This window comes from Monomorium pharaonis, chromosome 1 (assembly GCF_013373865.1).
Source record: "Monomorium pharaonis isolate MP-MQ-018 chromosome 1, ASM1337386v2, whole genome shotgun sequence".
Classification (NCBI taxonomy): Eukaryota; Metazoa; Arthropoda; class Insecta; order Hymenoptera; family Formicidae; genus Monomorium; species Monomorium pharaonis.
In genome coordinates this window covers 34,126,808-34,146,306 of record NC_050467.1, presented here as the reverse complement: position 1 = coordinate 34,146,306, position 19,499 = coordinate 34,126,808, and the positions used below count along the sequence as shown (strand labels likewise).

Sequence of the window (19,499 nt, the reverse complement as noted above, 5' to 3'; positions counted from 1 at the left end):
TGAAACCTATAACACGATACCGAACGTGAATGCCTCAAACAATATTTGGATTTTACTTTGACAAGGATAACACGGAGATTACGATTCCCGAGGGATCGTACGAACTGCGAGCTATAAACGAATTTTTGAAACGCACAATTTCACGAAAACGTCCGCAACACGATGGAACTCATTCCGGTGACGTTACGCGTGGGGGCAACGATAATGATAATGATGGGGAGTATCCGATAACGCTTCGCGCCAACTACAATACAATGAGATGTGAGATCAAATGCGCCTACAGTATACATTTTGGTAAACCCAACAACATAGGACCGCTGCTAGGATTCTCACCGAAGCGTGGTGTACTGCTACCGCGAAAATGGCACAAATCGGACGTGTCGATCAACATAATGAACGTGAACATTATTCGCGTGGAATGCAACGTGACCGCGTGCGCGTACAGCAACAATAAGAGTGTACACACGATACATGAGTTTTCACCGAGCGTGCCACCAGGATATAAGATATCGGAAAGGCCCACACAAATCATTTATCTGCCAATCATCGTGCGGTGCATTACGGATCTGACAATACGTGCCGTCGATCAGAACGGACGATTGCTTGATTTTCGAGGAGAAGAAATCACCGTCAGACTGCACGTGCGACGACGGTCGCAACAATAACGCGAACGTGAGATGCTCGTGCTAAACACATCGCAGCGCGCGAAAGATAACGTTATCTCTACACCAGTGCCAACATTCCAACAGTCACCCGATACTCTTGCGACAACGTTTAATAATATTCAATCATCCTGTTGTCCCGAGAAAAAGAAGCTCAACGCGTCAAACGTTAAATTTTTACAATCTCTGTGATTCGCGGTGCGAAACGTCTGATAACGATGACTGACATTCTAAACATCGGAGACGAGCCGATCTTCGATGATCGCATCGTCAAGATCGAGACTCATACGTACAATCCGTTTGCCAACACAATGTTCGGGCACAGCGACGAGATACGAATACCCATACACCAACAGGATCTGTACACATTGCCGTTCGAAAGTTTTCTATACATCGAGGAAAAAGTGACAATAAACAAACCAGCCGAGGGATTTTCGGTGGTACTGGGAAATAATTGTGTTGCGTTCATGTTCGATGAGATTCGATACGAACTCGACGGTGTAGAAATTGATCGCAACAGAAATGTTGGAATAACCAGCACACTGAAAAACTATGCAACTGTGTCGTCAGACAAAAACGTGATTCTGAGGAACGCAGGATGGATTTCGGGTTGGGACGTAAATGGATACTTTAATTATTGCGTACCACTCAACATGTTGTTGGGGTTTTGCGAGGATTACAGACGCGTGGTGATCAACGCTCGTCACGAGTTAATTTTAATACGCGCGCGTAACGATAACAACAGTCTAATGGGAAGTTCGGAGTTGGAACCCACGACTGATATATTCAAGATACAATGGCGCATGCCTCACGTACTGCTGAACGAGATACATAAGTTATCGATGCTGCGTACTCTGGAGAGCGGACGGTACCTGAGCATGGCTTTTCGTTCGTGGGATCTGTACGAGTTTCCACTATTTCAGCAAACAACTAAGCATTCGTGGGCCATCAAGACCGCTACTCAGCTTGAGAAGCCACGATATGTTATCTTTGCTCTGCAGACGGGTCGAAAGAACATTGTGTCCGAGGATCCAAGCCGATTCGATCATTGCAAATTGACAAACGTGAAACTGTATCTGAACTCGGAATGTTATCCATACGACGATATGAACTTGGATTTCGATAAAAATAAATGGGCGATTCTGTACGACATGTACGCGCGTTTCTGCAAGGGTTATTATGGATACGAGTATCTCGAGCCGAACCTCACCACTTCAACTTTTCTACTTAACGGTCCATTCGTAATCATCGATTGCTCTCGACAAAATGAATCGATCAAGAGCGCAACCGTGGACGTGCGCATAGAATTTGAATGCAAAGAGAATGTGTCGATGAATACCACCGCGTACTGCCTCATCATACACGACCGCGTGGTTCAGTACAACCCGTTGACAAACGTTGTGCGCAAAATCACCTAACAACGTTGTACATTAAAGGAGAGGGAGATAAGACAATATATAACTCTACGACGCATCGAAGTCAATCACAGTATTCTCAACGACAGCTGTCATGCTTGTACCAACGTTCGTAGACCTGCAAGGTTTCATCGTTGGAGGAAAATTTATCGTTAAGGAATTTGCCTCTCTCAAAGATGGATTTGAACTCACCCACTACTTGTTTACACCCACTTATCCATGGGAATACCTTACCAAGGCAGAAAGATGTCAGGTGGCATGGTTGAAAGTGAATCATCATGGAATATCATGGGAGGATGGATTAATTCCACACAGCATGGCTAGGAGTTTGATTACAAATTCGGTAATGGGTACAACTGCAACCGATGATGAAATTCTCGTGTACGTCAAGGGATGTGAGAAACGAGAATGGTTGCGTGATTTGCTTCTGGACGAGGCGAGACAGGAAGCTTACGTCGAGAATATCGAGACGCATTACGAAGACATAGAACCTCTAAACAAGTTGGACATTATGTACACTTTACGATGTCAGAATCATGTGAACAACTGTGCTTTACAAAATGTATTTAAGCTGTTTAATTGGTGGTTTAAGAATAAAAAATATATATCGTATCCATTTTTACATTCTTTTATCCCCCTCATATTTCTCTTTTTCCCCATCTCGTTTTATTTATACAATAATTTTTAACTTAAAACTATATAGAAAAAAATAATTCGAACAATATCATTTTTATACATTCCCAGATAGCCAAGCGAGATTAAGCATATCGGGCAAATTAATGCACTGCATGTATATTGTGAACTTGCCTACAATTTGCTGTCATTGTAATTTAACGTGGAACGAAGTTAACATCAGGAGAGCAAATAACCTTCATGAGTTTATAAAATTATAAGTGCATGCATTGAAGAATAATAAACTTGTCATATTGACAGCAATTGTGCATGCATGTTGACAACTTGCCGTCAGTTTGTTGAATTCTAATGTAGAATTTTACATAATGTCAGAACAACAGACAGTTTGAGGAAACACCTTGGCTTTAGTTTGATAAAATTAATAGGGAATAAGTGACAGCAAAATAACAACACGTTGCCTTTATTTGGCTATCTGGGTTTATTTTGTTATATAAAGCATAACGTACAATATGATTCACAACGTAATTAGCTTACAGTTTACAAGATTGGTTTTCTTTACACATTTTTACTTGTCATATAAAGCATCATATACAATATTATCGAAAGCGTAAGCAATTAGCTCACACTCTACGAGACATGTTTTATCATATTTTTCGCGTAATAACTTTGCAGCGTCGCTTTGATTAGTAATATGATTTTGACGCAAAATAGTAATAAACTTCTTATATTTATCGCTCACGCTGTACGTATGTTGATCTAATTGATGACATACATAATCAACACAATCTTCAAGTTCATATAGGAACAGTAAGGTTGACGGCTTCATGTACATGCAATTATCATGTAACACCAACTTTATAATATTTTCATCGCGCATTTTTACAAGTTTTATAATCAGATCACAAACTGCAAATCTTGAAGATACTGCACAAATCGTTGTGCAGTCAAAATAAGCTGACCGCACAAATCGTTCAATATCCACCCGTCGATCTATAAACGTTTTCCATGTTGCGTATGGCAAAATTATTTGATTGCCCCTGTTGTCACCAAGCAGTATTTCCACATAAGATATAGGTCCCACGCCGATTGCAATATCCAAGTATTTGTATGCCGTGGCGGTCAAGGCGTATCTCCTACCCAAGATGCGTGGAGTATAACGCGGCTGCGATAATGCTCTGTAAAAAAAATATAGCTCGCTATAGAAAAATATAAGATATTAATACGAAGAAAATTTTAAAAATTATAAAAAATACTTACGGTTTATCATTCGCCTCGTTCTGTTGGATCGGAACGTAATAGTTCATGCTGTACGTTTCGGGAAGCTTTTGAAGTCTGTCTTCCACCGACTGAGGAGCAAACGAGAAGTTTTGCTGTCCGTCTTGTAACACGCGAGTGATGCGGTACCATTGTCAGAACTCTTCTTATATTGTACACCCCTCCACAAATTTTTTAATCCTTTGTCTCAACTGGAGCACTTATCACACCCAATAAAATTACAGCGTTGCCGACGTTTATAAAATTACAGCGTTGCCAACGTTTAAATCACGTGATCATCGAGAGCCAATCACGTTATCGCGAAACATGTTGCAACATGTTTAATGCAACGTTGCCCCCCCCCCCCTCTAACACCCAAAACAGGGAGAAGGTAAAAAAGTAGCATTTTTTATATCAATACCCCCTTATAAAAACATATCAAGTTTTCAAAAACATATCAAGTTTTTTCAAAGGCACCGCAAAATAGTTTACGTCTGATAAGCGGGATATCAGTTTACTTCTGATAAGCGGTTTTTCCCGGAGCCCCGGGTGACGTCACCCCCTCCCCGCCGTACCCCCCCCCCGCGCCCACAACCTCCCCCCGCACACCCGCACCCCCCTCAGAGCTCCCGAGTTAGAACCGGTCTTGTATTCCTACTCATCCGGGAAGAAGAAGATTGTCTTGCAAAGATTTGTGATTTTGTGAAGGATTTTTGTGTTCACAGCAACCTTCAGCGTTGGACAGCGTTGGAGAATTCCAATGAGATAAAAACATTGTTTTATTTATTTTTTAAAATTATATCTTTCTCTTATATTCTTTCGTATCTTTACTTTCGCTTATCTTATCTTTAACTTTTCTTTATCTTATCTTTAACTTTCTTTTTTATTTTTCTATTTTTCAGTAGATTTATTAAACAAAACAATTAAGGATTTATTTAATGAAGTAAATAGATTTAAGAGTTTAATTTTATGATAACATTAGTTTTAGATTTTGAAAGATTATAGAGTTATGCAAAATGGTTTGGAAATGCTGTGTGCCAGGTTGCACACTATCCAGTAAATTTCCAGTGCATCGATTTCCATCAAAACCAGAAAAATTAGAAGCATGGTTGAAAATTATTGGAAAAACTGATATGCTCAGTAAGTTATAAGAATAATAGCAATATTGATTATTAGATGTAAAAAATTATATTGTATATACATATATGTTAATATTTGACATTTTTATTTAAATATATGTATGTGTGTATAATAATTGTACAAAATGTTTAAATTTTTGTCACAGTGTCATCAAAAGAAGTATTGGCCAAATTGAGAATTTGTACAGAACATTTTTCAGAAGACATAATTAAACCTTATGGAATGAAAAGGAATTTAATTGATAATGCTATGCCTAATAGAAATTTGCCACAGTTTAATAATAATACCTTAGAAAACAATGAAAATAATACAAATTTGCCACATTTTAATAATAACATTTTAGAAAAGAATGATAATGCAAATAGTTTACATTTGCTAAATAATTTTGATGATTCTAATTGCAATTTTGATACAAATTTACAAAATTTAAATATTATTAATGAAAACATGTATGTGGAAAATGTTCAGGACAAAGTTAATTTGACCATTACATCAAGAATACAAAGAACTGTGCAACAAAATAGATTGCAAACTATAAGAAGATTAAAAAAAAATTTATACATGAAGAAAATCAAATTGAAAAGATTACAACAAAAGTTAAAAAAACTGCGTTGTGAGAACACATGGGAAAATATAACAGAAAATATGACTAAGACACAAAAAATTTTTTTTTGAGATGATGCAAAGAAATCGTAAACGTAAATTACAAGTATGTTTAGTAATATTGTAATATTAAAATTAACATTAATATTTGCTACGTTAACAACACTTTATCAAATTTCATACAGTTGTTAGTGACAGAATATATTTGATCTGAAAAAGTGTATTATGTTTTCCAATCTTGTATGTTTATTTTTCATGAGATCTTAACCAGAACAAAAAATATCAGAATTATTATTTTTCCTAATTTTCATGCATTTATCTGTCGTAAAATATACCACACACACACATGTGTATATACTATTCTAATACATACTTTTCTTCACCTATTTTTATTTATATATTTTTTTCATTAACTGTACTTGTTATATTATAAAATTTGCACACCGTTTTTTATAAGTAAAATTTCCAAAAACTAAAAATGTTTTATATATTCTATCCTAACATACAATTACAAAAAAAACTACTCAATACTTGATAATCAATATTCAAAATTATATTTTTGCCAATGTCATTATTTCTTTGTTAAAATTCAATTTTCATGCTTTAATGTTTCATAAATGTTTTATGTATTTATGCTTGACTAACACTTATTTCGTACACGATACTAATTTAGAAATTAATTTGATAGTGTTTATGATTTATATATATGTGTGTAGTATTTAGCTAGTATAAATCATTAGGTAGTAATAATAATATTTATATAAATATCTAGTATTTAGATATTTATATTAATATGTAGTATTAGATAGATAGTATATATATATATATATATATATATGTCTAGTAGATATTATGATATTGTAAAATATGTTGTAATGTAATTGTATATATGTAATAATTGCAAAATATTAATATGTTATGTTCTGTTGTAATACAAAATGTTACATTATATTTGAAATGTCCGGGTTATAGACAATTTTTGCTAGGTTTTTTAGCAATAGTGTAAAGAAACTTGATAATAATCTTTCAAATATTTTATATTTTGAAAGAATATTACATCATTTGTGGATGGCAAATTTCGTACTGAAAGATATAAGTATTGGATGGGAAAAGAAATACAAATAAATGGGATATTTCATAACATTGAAGAATACGTTGTGTCACAAGATGTAAGTATATGTATGTCGTAGCTTTAATATCCTTTATGTTTATATCGTTATTTTTCTTTGTTACACTATTTTCTGCACTACTCTTTAATTATTTTTTAGAATGCACATCATTTTTAATAACTATAAATTGATATAATTGAAAATATTTTTTGTTATGAATTTAAATTGGTTGCATGTAATATTTCTTTTGTTTTTATGTTAATGAATATACAGTAATTAATAATTCATAGTATTAAATAGATTTTATTGATGATAGTGCTTTATTGAAAATATATACATGTTTATTCTTATATCAGGCATGCTTGTTATGCTTATTATATAATGTTTAGTCTGTTATACGGTTTGTAATGCTTATATGCTTTAATGCTTTAATATTTGCAATGCTTGTAATGCTTGTAAACTTATTAAATAAGTTTTTAATATGTACTTATCATAGCCTTTGCTTAAAATGCGTATACTTACTTTCTCTGAAATAATACATGTTTATTTATATTTGCATGATAATTTTTATAATTAATATATATTAATAAGATTTTATATTGCGAAGGGTCACCGATACGATGAAAAAGAAAAGGCTTTTGCACTAACAATGTACAAAACGATGGGAAAGCGTGCATATACATGTTTACGCGAAGTTTTTAGAGATATTCCGTCAATTAAAACATTGCAGTTGGCGCTACATAGAATACCTTTACCACTGGAATAAACCCTTTTATTCTGTCACATTTGAAGAAAATATCTCCAAATATGTCATTGAAAAATAAGGTGTGTATTCTAATGTGGGATGAGGTTTCTATACAACCTTCCTTCACTTATGATACCCAAAAGGATATCATATATGGTTTTGAAGACTGGGGCACCAATCGTACCGCTAAAACAGCAGATCATGCGTTAGTTTTCATGTTACGTGGCATAAATTCGGGATGGAAAATGCCGATTTCGTACAGCTTTTGTAATAAACAAACGAAAACCGCGCAGCTATTACGTTGTATCAAAAACCATATTCGTGATATTAATAAAGCAGGCTTTAACATCGTTTGTACTGTTTGCGATCAAGGGTCAAGCAATGTAACCGCAATAGTTGATATTGCGCACTAACATAAAACGAAGATTGGAAAATAAACCTGAAAGTAAGTATTAATATTCTGTTTTAAATTATAGCTTTACGTAATAATATAAACATTAATTTTTAATTATTTACAATGTTAATAGGTAAAACTTTCGAAGTGAATGGTGTGGAAATCATACCGCTATTTGATTGCCCCCACTTAATAAAAGGCGTGAGAAACAACCTCTTAACAAAAAATTTATTATTAAATAAAAACGACACTGTTTCCGTGGCATCATGGGATGTAGTGAAGACCGCATGGCTAATAGACAGAACAGTGAATACTATTCGACCGCAATTGAAGAAATTGACTGAGGAGCATGTAGTAGAAAAAAAAATAAAGAAGATGCGTGTGAAATACGCAACTCAAGTGTTGAGCGGGACAGTAGCGAGCTATATAGAAACGTTAGCTAGATCGAAATGTAAGTACTACAGTAATTATAAGCAATAAATAAGAAATATGTGTTTGTCATAGAAGCAATTTTGTTTTTTTTTTTAATTTTTGATAGTAATATACAAATTTTTTTTATAAAACAAAGAAATCTGTAAATAGGAAATATAATTAATATACAAATTTTAATTTATTTTTATAAAATGGTTTAAAAAATATATAAATATATATTAATTATGACATTTTTTATGCGATGAAATATATATTAACTATGACATTTTCACGTTTGTTGTAGATAACGTATTAATAGACGACAGTCTCTTCAAAATTAATGAAGAAGAAGGTCTTGCGACTGCGAAGGCTGTAAATTTTTTTAACGATCTTTTTGATTCGGTGAATAGTTGCGAAAAAGTAAAAGATGATGATAATGAACTGAGATGTCCAGTTGTTGAGAACAGCGCACATCATGCGTTCTGGGTGAGTGCGAAAAAAACATTGAAAAATATGGTTTATGTCAATAAAATATCGCAAAAAATAAAGACAACAGTGCCAAGTATTAAAAATTGGCATTTTACTATTAATAATTTTCAAAAATTGTGGAAAGTTGTTCATTTAAAATATAATTTTAATAAATTATATACGCGATATTGTAATCAAGATCCGATAGAAAATTTCTTTGGTCAAATTCGAAGTCACGCTGCTCGTCATATCAATCCGACACCTGCACAGTTTGAAGAATTGTTCATCACTTTATTGGTGAGCAACATGAAGTCTATTAAAGTCATTGGTGGTAATTGCGAAATCGCTGATGATGGCTTCATGTTGTTTTCATTAGAAGAATATTTGAAAAGTAATACTTCAAATGTTCAGGTGCGTGATGATTGCGACAATGATCGTGATGAAGAGGTAGAATTAATTAGCAATAAAATTGTTTCGGAAAATTCAATGGTATCATTAGTATTCGAACAATTACAAGAAATTGTTGTAACTATTTTGAAAGGAATTAATTTTTGCTCAGAATGCGAAGAAAATTTAAAAAATGATAATTTTTCAGTTTGTATTAGACAAATAATATGTGCTATTAATAAGTTATTAAAAACGCGAGCTCACCAACATAATATTTTAAAAGTTATTGTAAAACATTTTGAAGATTGGAATGTTAATTTGGACTGGCATAAATGCATAGAACATCATGACAATATATTTAAAATAATAGTGCGTATTGTAGCGAAAAAAACTTTAGTGTGGTATTGCAAAAAAAAATTATATTAGGGAATATATAGTTTAGTAATTAGAACTTATGTATTTTAATTTGATTATTATAATTTCAGCTGTATGATGTATGAATGTACCATGTATGAATTAATATGTAATCATAATTTTTTAATTTCTATGTTTTTAACATTTGTACATTTTTAGTTTGTTTTTTTATTTTATGTTCGGAACGCGATGTCATATATATATATATATATATATATATATATATATATTAATTAATATTATTTTATTTATGTTTTATATTTATGTGTTATAGTCTTTATGATCTTTATTGTATTATTTTTATAAGTATGAATGATGTGTGTTGAGATGCTGTGGTACATGTAATTATACATGCTGTGCATCTCATTTTTTAACCACACCGGATATTCAATAAATGTCTATCTATGTTTATCCGACAGTCCGTAGTCTGTTAAGTGGGACGGAAAAATAAGGTGCATTGCATTTTTTATATGTAATAAATTTGTTATTATAAAAATAATTGTAAAGAAATGAGTTTTATATATGTATGATATTGTACATGTAAGAATTTATATTATAAATAAATAAATAATTGCAATAAAAATAAAAAATAATATTTGCATTTTATTTAAATTAATAATTATTAATAATTTAGTATTTACATATATATATAAATATACCGCATATATATATAGAGCAATCTATAGATTTATATCGCGCGCGCATACCTTTTAGTTCGTTAATTCCGGGGTACAAGGTATGGTGGCGCTGAAACATGTGCACTCTTTTAGCAAGAGCGAGTTACGACCCCCTGCATTATACTTCCTTTATTTTTTACTTATTTAAGATAAAAGACGGTTGAATTTGAAAAATATAAGATTATTATAAACTTTTTCGCGTTAGAGCCCCCGCACACACTTTTGCATAACGTATGTACATAAGCAAATTGATTGGTCCATAAACAAAGTACATAAGAAATTCAACCAATCGAATTTCTTATGCATTTATGTTATGCGTTATGCAAAAGTCTGTGCGGGAACCCTTACGCGTAACCAATCAAAAACATTACGCGGGAAGATCTTTCTCTTTCTCTTTTCCTAATAGGTATCTAATATTTAATTTCTATTCCTAATATTTTCTCTATTGTGCGCAGGGCCTTACATCTCTATATATAATTGATCACGCGATATACTTTACGGGAAAAATCTGTACCATGGCGACAGCATTTTTTATCCGATATTAAAAATCGATCTGAAATCTCGAGTGAAAAGAGAATTGACTAATTGCATTAGTTAATTGGCAGAATTATTTAAATGTCAATTTTCTCTCCGTCCGGAAATGTCGAAATAAGATCGAAATAATATCAACTGTCAAAACGTCGAAATGAGATCTAAATAACATCGATTCGAATTTTGAATAAAATCTTTGGTAATATAAGATTATATATCACATATATATACTTAAAAAATTAAAAATGTTGAAAACTTTCATTATACTTTATTTATACACAATTATTGGTTACTCGAAAATGTTGAAATTTCGACACAAGTTTCGAATCGACAGCTCTTCGATATTAACGACATCGAAATGATATCGTTTCAAGAAATCATTTTTGACTGGCCGCCATATACATTACTGAACTTGCACTACCTCGAGATCATGTGCAGAATCAGCCGGACGTTAGCAATTCCCTAGGGTCAAGTTTCGTTAAAAAGATAGTAATTATTATTCTCTTGCAGCACGCTGAAAACAATTTTGGAACACGAAAACTGTCACCTTCAACCTTCAAAGCATTTCGGAAGACATCCTTAATTTCTGCGGATTGGTAACATTGTGTAAGTAGTAATCTGTTGTGTCTGCGGAAACATTTTGACATATGCGTGCGCGTTGCGCGCATATGTAAAACAATAAATATTTTATTTAATATAAATGTTAAAGACATTATGACATTAATAAAAATAACACAAATAACTGAAAACATTATAAAGTGCATATAGGTTAACAAGATAAAAAAGTTGTGTTTTATACCCAGGCAGCACACAATATTTATAAAATATGTATTAACAAAATATTTATAATAATATAATTGTTTGAATATTTAATAAATATTTATCAAAATATTTCATAAATATTTTTGTGATCTTAGATTGAACAGATCATAAAAATTAATTATAAATATTAGAAAAATATTTATGACATATTTCTGAACATTTACAAAATATTACTACAAATCCTTATTTTTTATTTACCATAAATATTGTATAAAATAGTCTATATTTTAATAATATGTTGAATAAAGATTTTTTCTTCACGTTTATAAAATGTATAAAATATTAATATATTTTTAAAAAATAAATAGAAATAAATATTTATGAATATTTAGCATATAAATATTGTATGCTGTCTGGATATATGTACATATATATATAAAAGTAAATAAATTATTATTATGTAATTAAACAATATTATTTTTTCAGTTTTGTGACATGCCTAATAGATAAACGTCGAATCAACGAATCAATTTGTCTTAATCGTCAACTAAAGAATGAAACCTGTAAGAGATGAATAGGGAAGAAGTACTACATAAAGAATAGGTAAATATCAGATAAATAGTTAATATTCTTATAAAGTGAAAGATAATTTATCTATATGCGCACTGTAATTGTTGATGTTGTTGGACCGATTCTCTCTTTCATTAATTTTCTATTTTATAGCTTTGGAATTGAAGATGGAATGGAAGATGGAATTTCTTCAAAAAATCGAGGATTGATTCATAAAAGAAACAATTTGTTTGACACATAATTAAAAAGATATTAATAATTAATAAGAAAATGATTAACCGCCGCAAATATGTGTAATTATACATATTAAATATATTACATATCGTATTTAAGCGTCACAAACTTTATATATAAAGAATTTTTTACAGGTCTTACAAATTTTTGCAAAAGTCAAAACACGCAGTGTATATGGCAATATTAAAAATACAAAAATTGAAAAAATTATTAACATATTGTAAATGGAAGATATACAAGAGTCTTATGAAACTTATGAAAATAATGAAAGAAATCAAGGAATCGCAATGGCTTGTGATGCTGTATACTTGATCTTACTACACTGTCTTTATTTTTGCGAAAGAAGGAACATTAAAGAAAAATAGAGAATAATTATAGTATTTATTAATTTATTTCTCTTTTCCCGACGAGTTTTAATAATTTATTTAAAATTAGCGTTAAATCTAAATTTTCTGCGCTTGTTTCTTCTATTTCTGTCCAAATTTTTTTTTAATTCGTTCTCCCTTTTTTCAGGCTATCATGCTTCAATCTCGCCCAGAATTTTGGATGCCTTGTCAAGCCAGAAATATTTTTCTGGTGCTCGGTAAGATAAGCTGTAAATAATATTGAATTTTAAGAAGAATATAAATATTCTGGAAGGAAAAGTATTTGCAATGAGACGTTTACATATACCTAAAAATTCAACAATTGTCGAACATTTTCTCAGATTCTGTTTAAACTCCCGGTTGTGGCATTCGGAAATATTATTCGTTTTATGTTTTTGTCGAAAAATGCAAAACGAACCGGGCTTAAAGCCATTTAGCCAGGTGTCTTGTAATAATTGATAAATGGTTGTACATTTATGCAACCGTCAAAAATAATATTGGCTATTATGTGAAAGCCTTCTTCTATTAATTGCTCTGGTAAAAGAGCCAGATATATCAACAATTTAGTTGCATCCCAACCTAATTATTTATTACTTCCTTTTAAAATGCCTTTAAAATGCCTTAAAATTACTTCCTTTTAAAATTAAAGTGTTTGTCAGCATCATCTATTAACGCCTGTAAGAAGAAACCAACATGAAGAAAATTTATGTGCATTTTATGTTTATTATTGTGTATTGTTCTTTGTTACCTGGCTATAATGGAAAAAGCAACCAATAACTTTAGCGTAAGGAAAAACTGTTTTCAAAGCTTTTTGTTCAGCTTTTTCAAAGTCAGACATTGCTGTAGTAGGTGTTAATCGTATAATACCCACTACTTTTCTCAAGACGTCAATATAATTTTCTGTTCTGTGTCCTTCCATTATGGCGTAGACAATTGGAAATGTCTGAAATTTGAAAGCAATTAAATTTACTCACATAGAAAATAAAGTGTCTTGCAATTAAATGAAGTAAATAATTAATTAATGAACTAATGAATTGTTTTGCTTACTATATTATTGTGTCTCATGAGAATCATCCACAATTGACAAATATTATTAGTAAGTTGGGGTACTGTCGCAAAAGTACCGTCAACACAAATTGTTCTTTTCTCGTTCATTTCATTATTTAATATTTCCGTTTTTCTCCGAAAAAATATTCCGAATTTTATCAATAAAAATAACTGCTTTTGTGCAGTTATTTTTTATGACAAACTCAACGAGGAAATGGTCTGCTGTGTATATCATTAATAATTGTTTCCAATTATGTATTTTTAATAAATCACATAAATCATTAAGATTTTTTGGACTGCATCCCATATTTTGCTTTCTATTCCACTCAACGGCTTTTTCGATATTAACAATAGTTGTCAGGTCCAGCAAATGATCATATCTATATGTAAATGTACAAATTTCAAATTATGAATAATAATAAATCGTCTAGCTTCATAACTGTTGTGCATTTACTGTTTTCTTCTTCATCGCCTCTTACTCATTTGGAAATTATTCTCTTTTTTATCATTTTTGTTGTTTCAAATGGTTTTGATGCTTCGATTTCTTTTTTTATTTCTCCGAGATCAAGCACAGGTTTTTCGTGATTGTGTGTTCCATTGACAATATATTTCCCATTTTTTATTTTTAAACGAGCTCTACATTGCATGTCTTTGCGGAAATTACATTCGTAATATCTGCGAGAAAATTATTCATAATTAAATGCAATTCATGTACTCTTACACTGATTATGTAAATAAATGAAAATATTTTCTTCTAAATCATACCCTCATACTCATACTCTATTTCTACTCTTACACTGTATCTCCGCAGAAATTGTTGTGATAGAAAGTGTATCCCTCGTATTCCAGTTTTAGTTGTTTAATTCTTGCTGGATTATTTTTTCTTCTTTCTGCCATAGCGAAAAATGCAACGTGACAATAAAAATCAACTATTAGATGCCACCCACTACTGAGAAGGATTGCAACATGACAGCCAGGAAAAACAAAAGTCTATAGCAAAGACTATCTGCAAAGTTCGGCTCTTCGAATAATACTATGTGTTACACGATGCGCCATTTCTGGCGTAATAGTATTAATTGCGTCAATTATCGCTTGTGGCATTTCTTGCTCGGTGCCATTACGCGCATGTTCGACTAAATTTTTTATGTACCCCCATAGAAAGAAATCTAATACATTTAGATCTGGCGATCGTGATGGCCAGATTGGATCACCTTGATCCATCCATCTATCGGGGTAATGCGCGTTCAAGAAATCGCGAACTTGTCGGCTAAAATGCAAAGGAGCTCCGTCGTGCTGATAAATTATCAGTGCTCGCACATGAAGTGGTATATTTTCTAAAAGCACAGGCAATTGATTTTGTAAAAAATCTAAATAATTCTCGTTATTTAAACGCGGTGGGAGAAACACTGGACCGATCTGAAAATTATTGACAAAAATATTTGCATTTATCAGCAAAATAAAATTATTTATACGATTAACACTTACTACTTGGTTCGCGATCATTCCTGCCCATACATTTATAAACCATCTATATCGAAACGCGCCTTGGCGAACGACGCGAGGATTTTCCTCTGCTCAATATACATTATTTCGCAAAGTAAAAATGCCGTTTGGTGTGAATGTTGATTTATCGGACCAGCAAATTAATTCACAAAAATCTTCATTTCGCCGACATTGCGCGAGAAAGCCTAAACATATCTTATTAGTGATCATTATATGCTAGAAATATCACGAATATGAAAAGTTAATACTGACAAATACCTTTACAAAAATTAACGCGTTGTTCATAATCTCCCGGCAATTGCACACGTTGGTAATGATACGGGTGCTGTTCATATATAAAACCTGATGCACCTCGTACCGTGATTCGCCAAGATTGCGTGCCACACGACGTATGCTGCTTCCGGGTTCGTTATAAAATGTCTCTAAAATTTGATCCTCACGTCGGACAGCCCAACGCACTGCACCAGCAGCTCTACGATTGTGATGGGGCACGAGACACCCCGTTTCTCTCAACTTTTGCACAATTAAATAAATTTGGCGACCCGTTGGATGTCGCGCACGTCTTGGAAACCTCTCCGCGTAAATCCGTGCCGCGGTACGCGCGTTTTCTCCCGCTAAACCGTAGGCAATTACTATGTCGGTATATTCTTGCGAAGTAAACCTCATTGTTATAATTGCCACAGAAAATACACAGGCTCGTAAATGCCGCGACTGTAAACGTGTACGTCGATCCACCAAAATCGTCGCACTGCACGGCCAGGCAATAACAATCGTCGCATTACACGACCAGGTAATAACAACGTCGCACTGCACGGCCAGGCAGAAACAATCGACGTATACGCGACAATTTGCGACAAAAACAAAAGACAAGCGTGCGACGAATGTTACTGCCTGACCGTGAAGCACGACGATTTTGGCGGATCAACGTACACGTCTACAAAATTTACGACCATCAGGTTTTACGTATGAACAACCAGCACCCATATCATTACCAACGTGTGCAATTGCCGGGAGATTATGAACAACGCGTTAATTTTTGTGAAGGTATTTGTCAGTACTAACTTTTCATATTCGTGATATTTCTAGCATATAATGATCACTAATAAGATATGTTTAGGCTTTCTCGCGCAATGTCGGCGGAATGAAGATTTTTGTGAATTAATTTGCTGGTCCGATAAATCAACATTCATACCAAACGGCATTTTTACTTTGCGAAATAATGTATATTGAGCAGAGGAAAATCCTCGCGTCGTTCGCCAAGGCGCGTTTCGATATAGATGGTTCATAAATGTATGGGCAGGAATGATCGCGAACCAAGTAGTAAGTGTTAATCGTATAAATAATTTTATTTTGCTGATAAATGCAAATATTTTTATCAATAATTTTCAGATCGGTCCAGTGTTTCTCCCGCCGCGTTTAAATAACGAGAATTATTTAGATTTTTTACAAAATCAATTGCCTGTGCTTTTAGAAAATATATCACTTCATGTGCGAGCACTGATAATTTATCAGCACGACGGAGCTCCTTTGCATTTTAGCCGACAAGTTCGCGATTTCTTGAACGCGCATTACCCCGATAGATGGATGGGTCAAGGTGATCCAATTATCTGGCCACCACGATCGCCAGATCTAAATGTATTAGATTTCTTTCTATAGGGGTACATAAAAAATTTAGTCGAACATGCGCGTAATGGCACGGAGCAAGAAATGCGTTAAGCGATAATTGACACATTTAATACTATTACGCCAGAAATGGCGCATCGTGCAACATATAGTATTATTCGAAGAGCCGAACTTTGCGTACGAGAGAGAGGGCAACACTTTGAACAATTTTTACATTAAAATGTGAGAGTGGATTAGGCCTATTGGGGAAACTACTATAAAAAAAATGCACCATGTTATCTACCGCAAGGTGGTGTGGAAATGATAGCGCTCTGTCGTTTTTTTACGGAAAAGACGAATGAAAATTATAAAATTATTTTTCGCTGTGCGGTCTTGCATTACACAACCCTCGTTGTTTATGCACGCGTACGTCATATAAAAATATTTTTTTTTTATTTAAAGATTTTCTTTTAATCCAGGAAAACGGGGAATAATTAATAGTATAAAGCGGAAATCCGATGCCACGCGCTTCGTGCGTTGGCGTAGCCATTGCTGCTTGTAAACAATTCTCTGCGTGCCTAGGACCGCCAACGCGCCGCGCGCCGCGGCGTCTCGCTGGGCGGTCCTGTCTCGCCGCGCGCTGCCGCACGCTGCCGCGCGCTTGCCGGCATTCGGCGGTAGGCTGGGCAAAATGGCTATTTTTTTTTAATTAATAACTCGTTAACTATAGCACAATTGGAAAATGGTAGAGGACTTTTCTACTCGGTTTGGTCCGTTCTACCTCTATGCAAGTGTTGTGTCAAAAAATTACAGCCACCCTGTATAATATCATTGCATATATTCAATGTCAATTGACATTTAAATTAAAAAGTAAATTGTGTGCACAGTGTATCAACTGGCATCAAAATAAAATGAAAATAAAATATGCAGCGCACACATTCAATGCCTCAGTAGCAAGTGCGTTGATGGAATACTTAAGAAATGAAAATTTGAAATAATTTCAAAATTGCGAAGCTACAGTTGAATTTATTATAACAATAGACTGGTTGTTCGATTTCATGAACTCAAGAAATCCGTTTGGTAAAGGTTTCAAAAGGCCTATTAATAGAAGTAATTTAAATACACTTCTCGCAAAAATTAAAGGAACAAAAAAATTTTCTAAATTTTTTGCCAATTTTCAACAGGCTGTATTTTAGTGAAAAATGGTCGTACAGGAAATAAAAAAACATAGCTTTTGAAGCTTGAAGACTCTAGTTTTAGAATTTTTTGGTTAAAAATTTTTCTGAGCACCGGTAGCCATGCAATTCTTGGATAAAGCACGAAGAAAAAATTTTCAAAATTTTTTACATCTTTTTTTCGCTCTACGGGCATGAAAAAAATTTTTCGAGCTAAACCAATGCATAGGTCGCATAGCCTGTTCATTCAGCTTCAATTTGCTTTTTTCGGAAGTCAGATACGACTATTTGTCTTCGAGATATCGAATTTTGAATGCAAAAGGACCCTTTTTCACTCAACTGCCGATATCTCTGAAACTACTGGTCGCCTAGCGAGCTGACGAGCGGTTTCGTTTTCTGCAGAAAATTTCCTACAAAAATCTGTCATGGTTGATTGAAACAAAAATTTTGTCCCACCTGAAACGGTAACGTGAAAAAAGAGCAAAAAAATGCCATTTTCCCCTTTTTTGGTAAATCGACTGTGTCTTCGACAATATTGGGGCAAAAGCTTAGGTTAGAAGAAAATTTTACAGTCTAATGTACCCCAAAGACCCCCCTAAATTTTTAGATCGATCGGTTCAGCGGTTTCCCCGGACCGATTGATTGAAATTTTGAAAAAATTAAGGGAACAAGACTTTGTTCCTTAAATTTGACCTAATCTTTTTAAAATTCAATAATTTCATTTTTTTTTACTTTTTACTCAATTTTGAGTTTTTTGAAGATTGAGTAACAAAAAAAAATCCCAAAAAAATTTTTTAAAAATTTCGAAAATTTCCAAAAAATTTTTTTTTGAAAATTTAAAAAAAAATTAAAAAAAAAATTTCTTTTTTTTCGTTTTTAAGAAAATCAAACTTTCTGACGAAAATTTTGATTGATGATTGATTTACCGCCGGCATTAGCGTTATCCAAAGCATACCACGTGGAGGTTGAACGGTCGGATTTACGCTTCTTTTGTGCTTACGCACGTGTGTTAATGATTCTTCGAAAAAAATGAGACCCCGTGGTTCGTCAGCTCCACAGTATTTTGCGATTCCAAACTCATTTTCTAAAGTGTGTGTGTGTGTGTGTGTGTGTGTGTGTGTGTGTAAAGTGTGTGTGTGTGTGTGTAAAGTGTGTGTGTCTCGTGTTCAGTATCGAGTGTTCCCGCCTCTACTCCTAATCACAGCTTGCAATCTTTGTCGCATATTCGAAATGCAATTTCGGATCATCTGTTGAGGGATCTGACGCCAAATTCTTATCAAAGCGTTCTCTAATGCTGCCAAATTATTCAGATTCGGATAATTTTGACGCAATCGGCGGCCCAATATGTCCCAGACGTGCTCTATCGGATTCAGGTCAGGACTCATTGCAGGATGCCTC

The 19,499-nt window shown here is 33.3% G+C and overlaps 2 protein-coding genes across 2 annotated transcripts; both read left to right on the top strand.

The window, feature by feature from the left end:
* Positions 1-880: 880 nt before the first annotated feature.
* LOC118647207 lies at positions 881-2,080 on the top strand. The gene has a single exon (XM_036291622.1). The coding sequence runs from the start codon at positions 881-883 to the stop codon at positions 2,078-2,080; it is 1,200 nt and encodes a 399-aa protein (XP_036147515.1).
* Positions 2,081-4,890: 2,810 nt separating this feature from the next.
* On the top strand, positions 4,891-6,080 carry LOC118647324 (putative uncharacterized protein DDB_G0286901). Its single transcript, XM_036291991.1, has 2 exons — positions 4,891-5,104; positions 5,250-6,080. Exons 1-2 carry the CDS (start codon positions 4,981-4,983, stop codon positions 5,777-5,779), a joined length of 654 nt encoding a protein of 217 aa, XP_036147884.1. The 5' UTR covers positions 4,891-4,980; the 3' UTR covers positions 5,780-6,080.
* Positions 6,081-19,499: the final 13,419 nt, after the last annotated feature.

Coding starts and splice junctions, on each gene's coding strand:
- LOC118647207 (XM_036291622.1), top strand. CDS start 881: ATGACTGACATTCTAAACATCGGAGACGAGCCGATCTTCGATGATCGC.
- LOC118647324 (XM_036291991.1), top strand. CDS start 4,981: ATGGTTTGGAAATGCTGTGTGCCAGGTTGCACACTATCCAGTAAATTT. Junction 5,105..5,249: donor TGGAAAAACTGATATGCTCA/GTAAGTTATAAG, acceptor TTTTTGTCACAG/TGTCATCAAAAGAAGTATTG.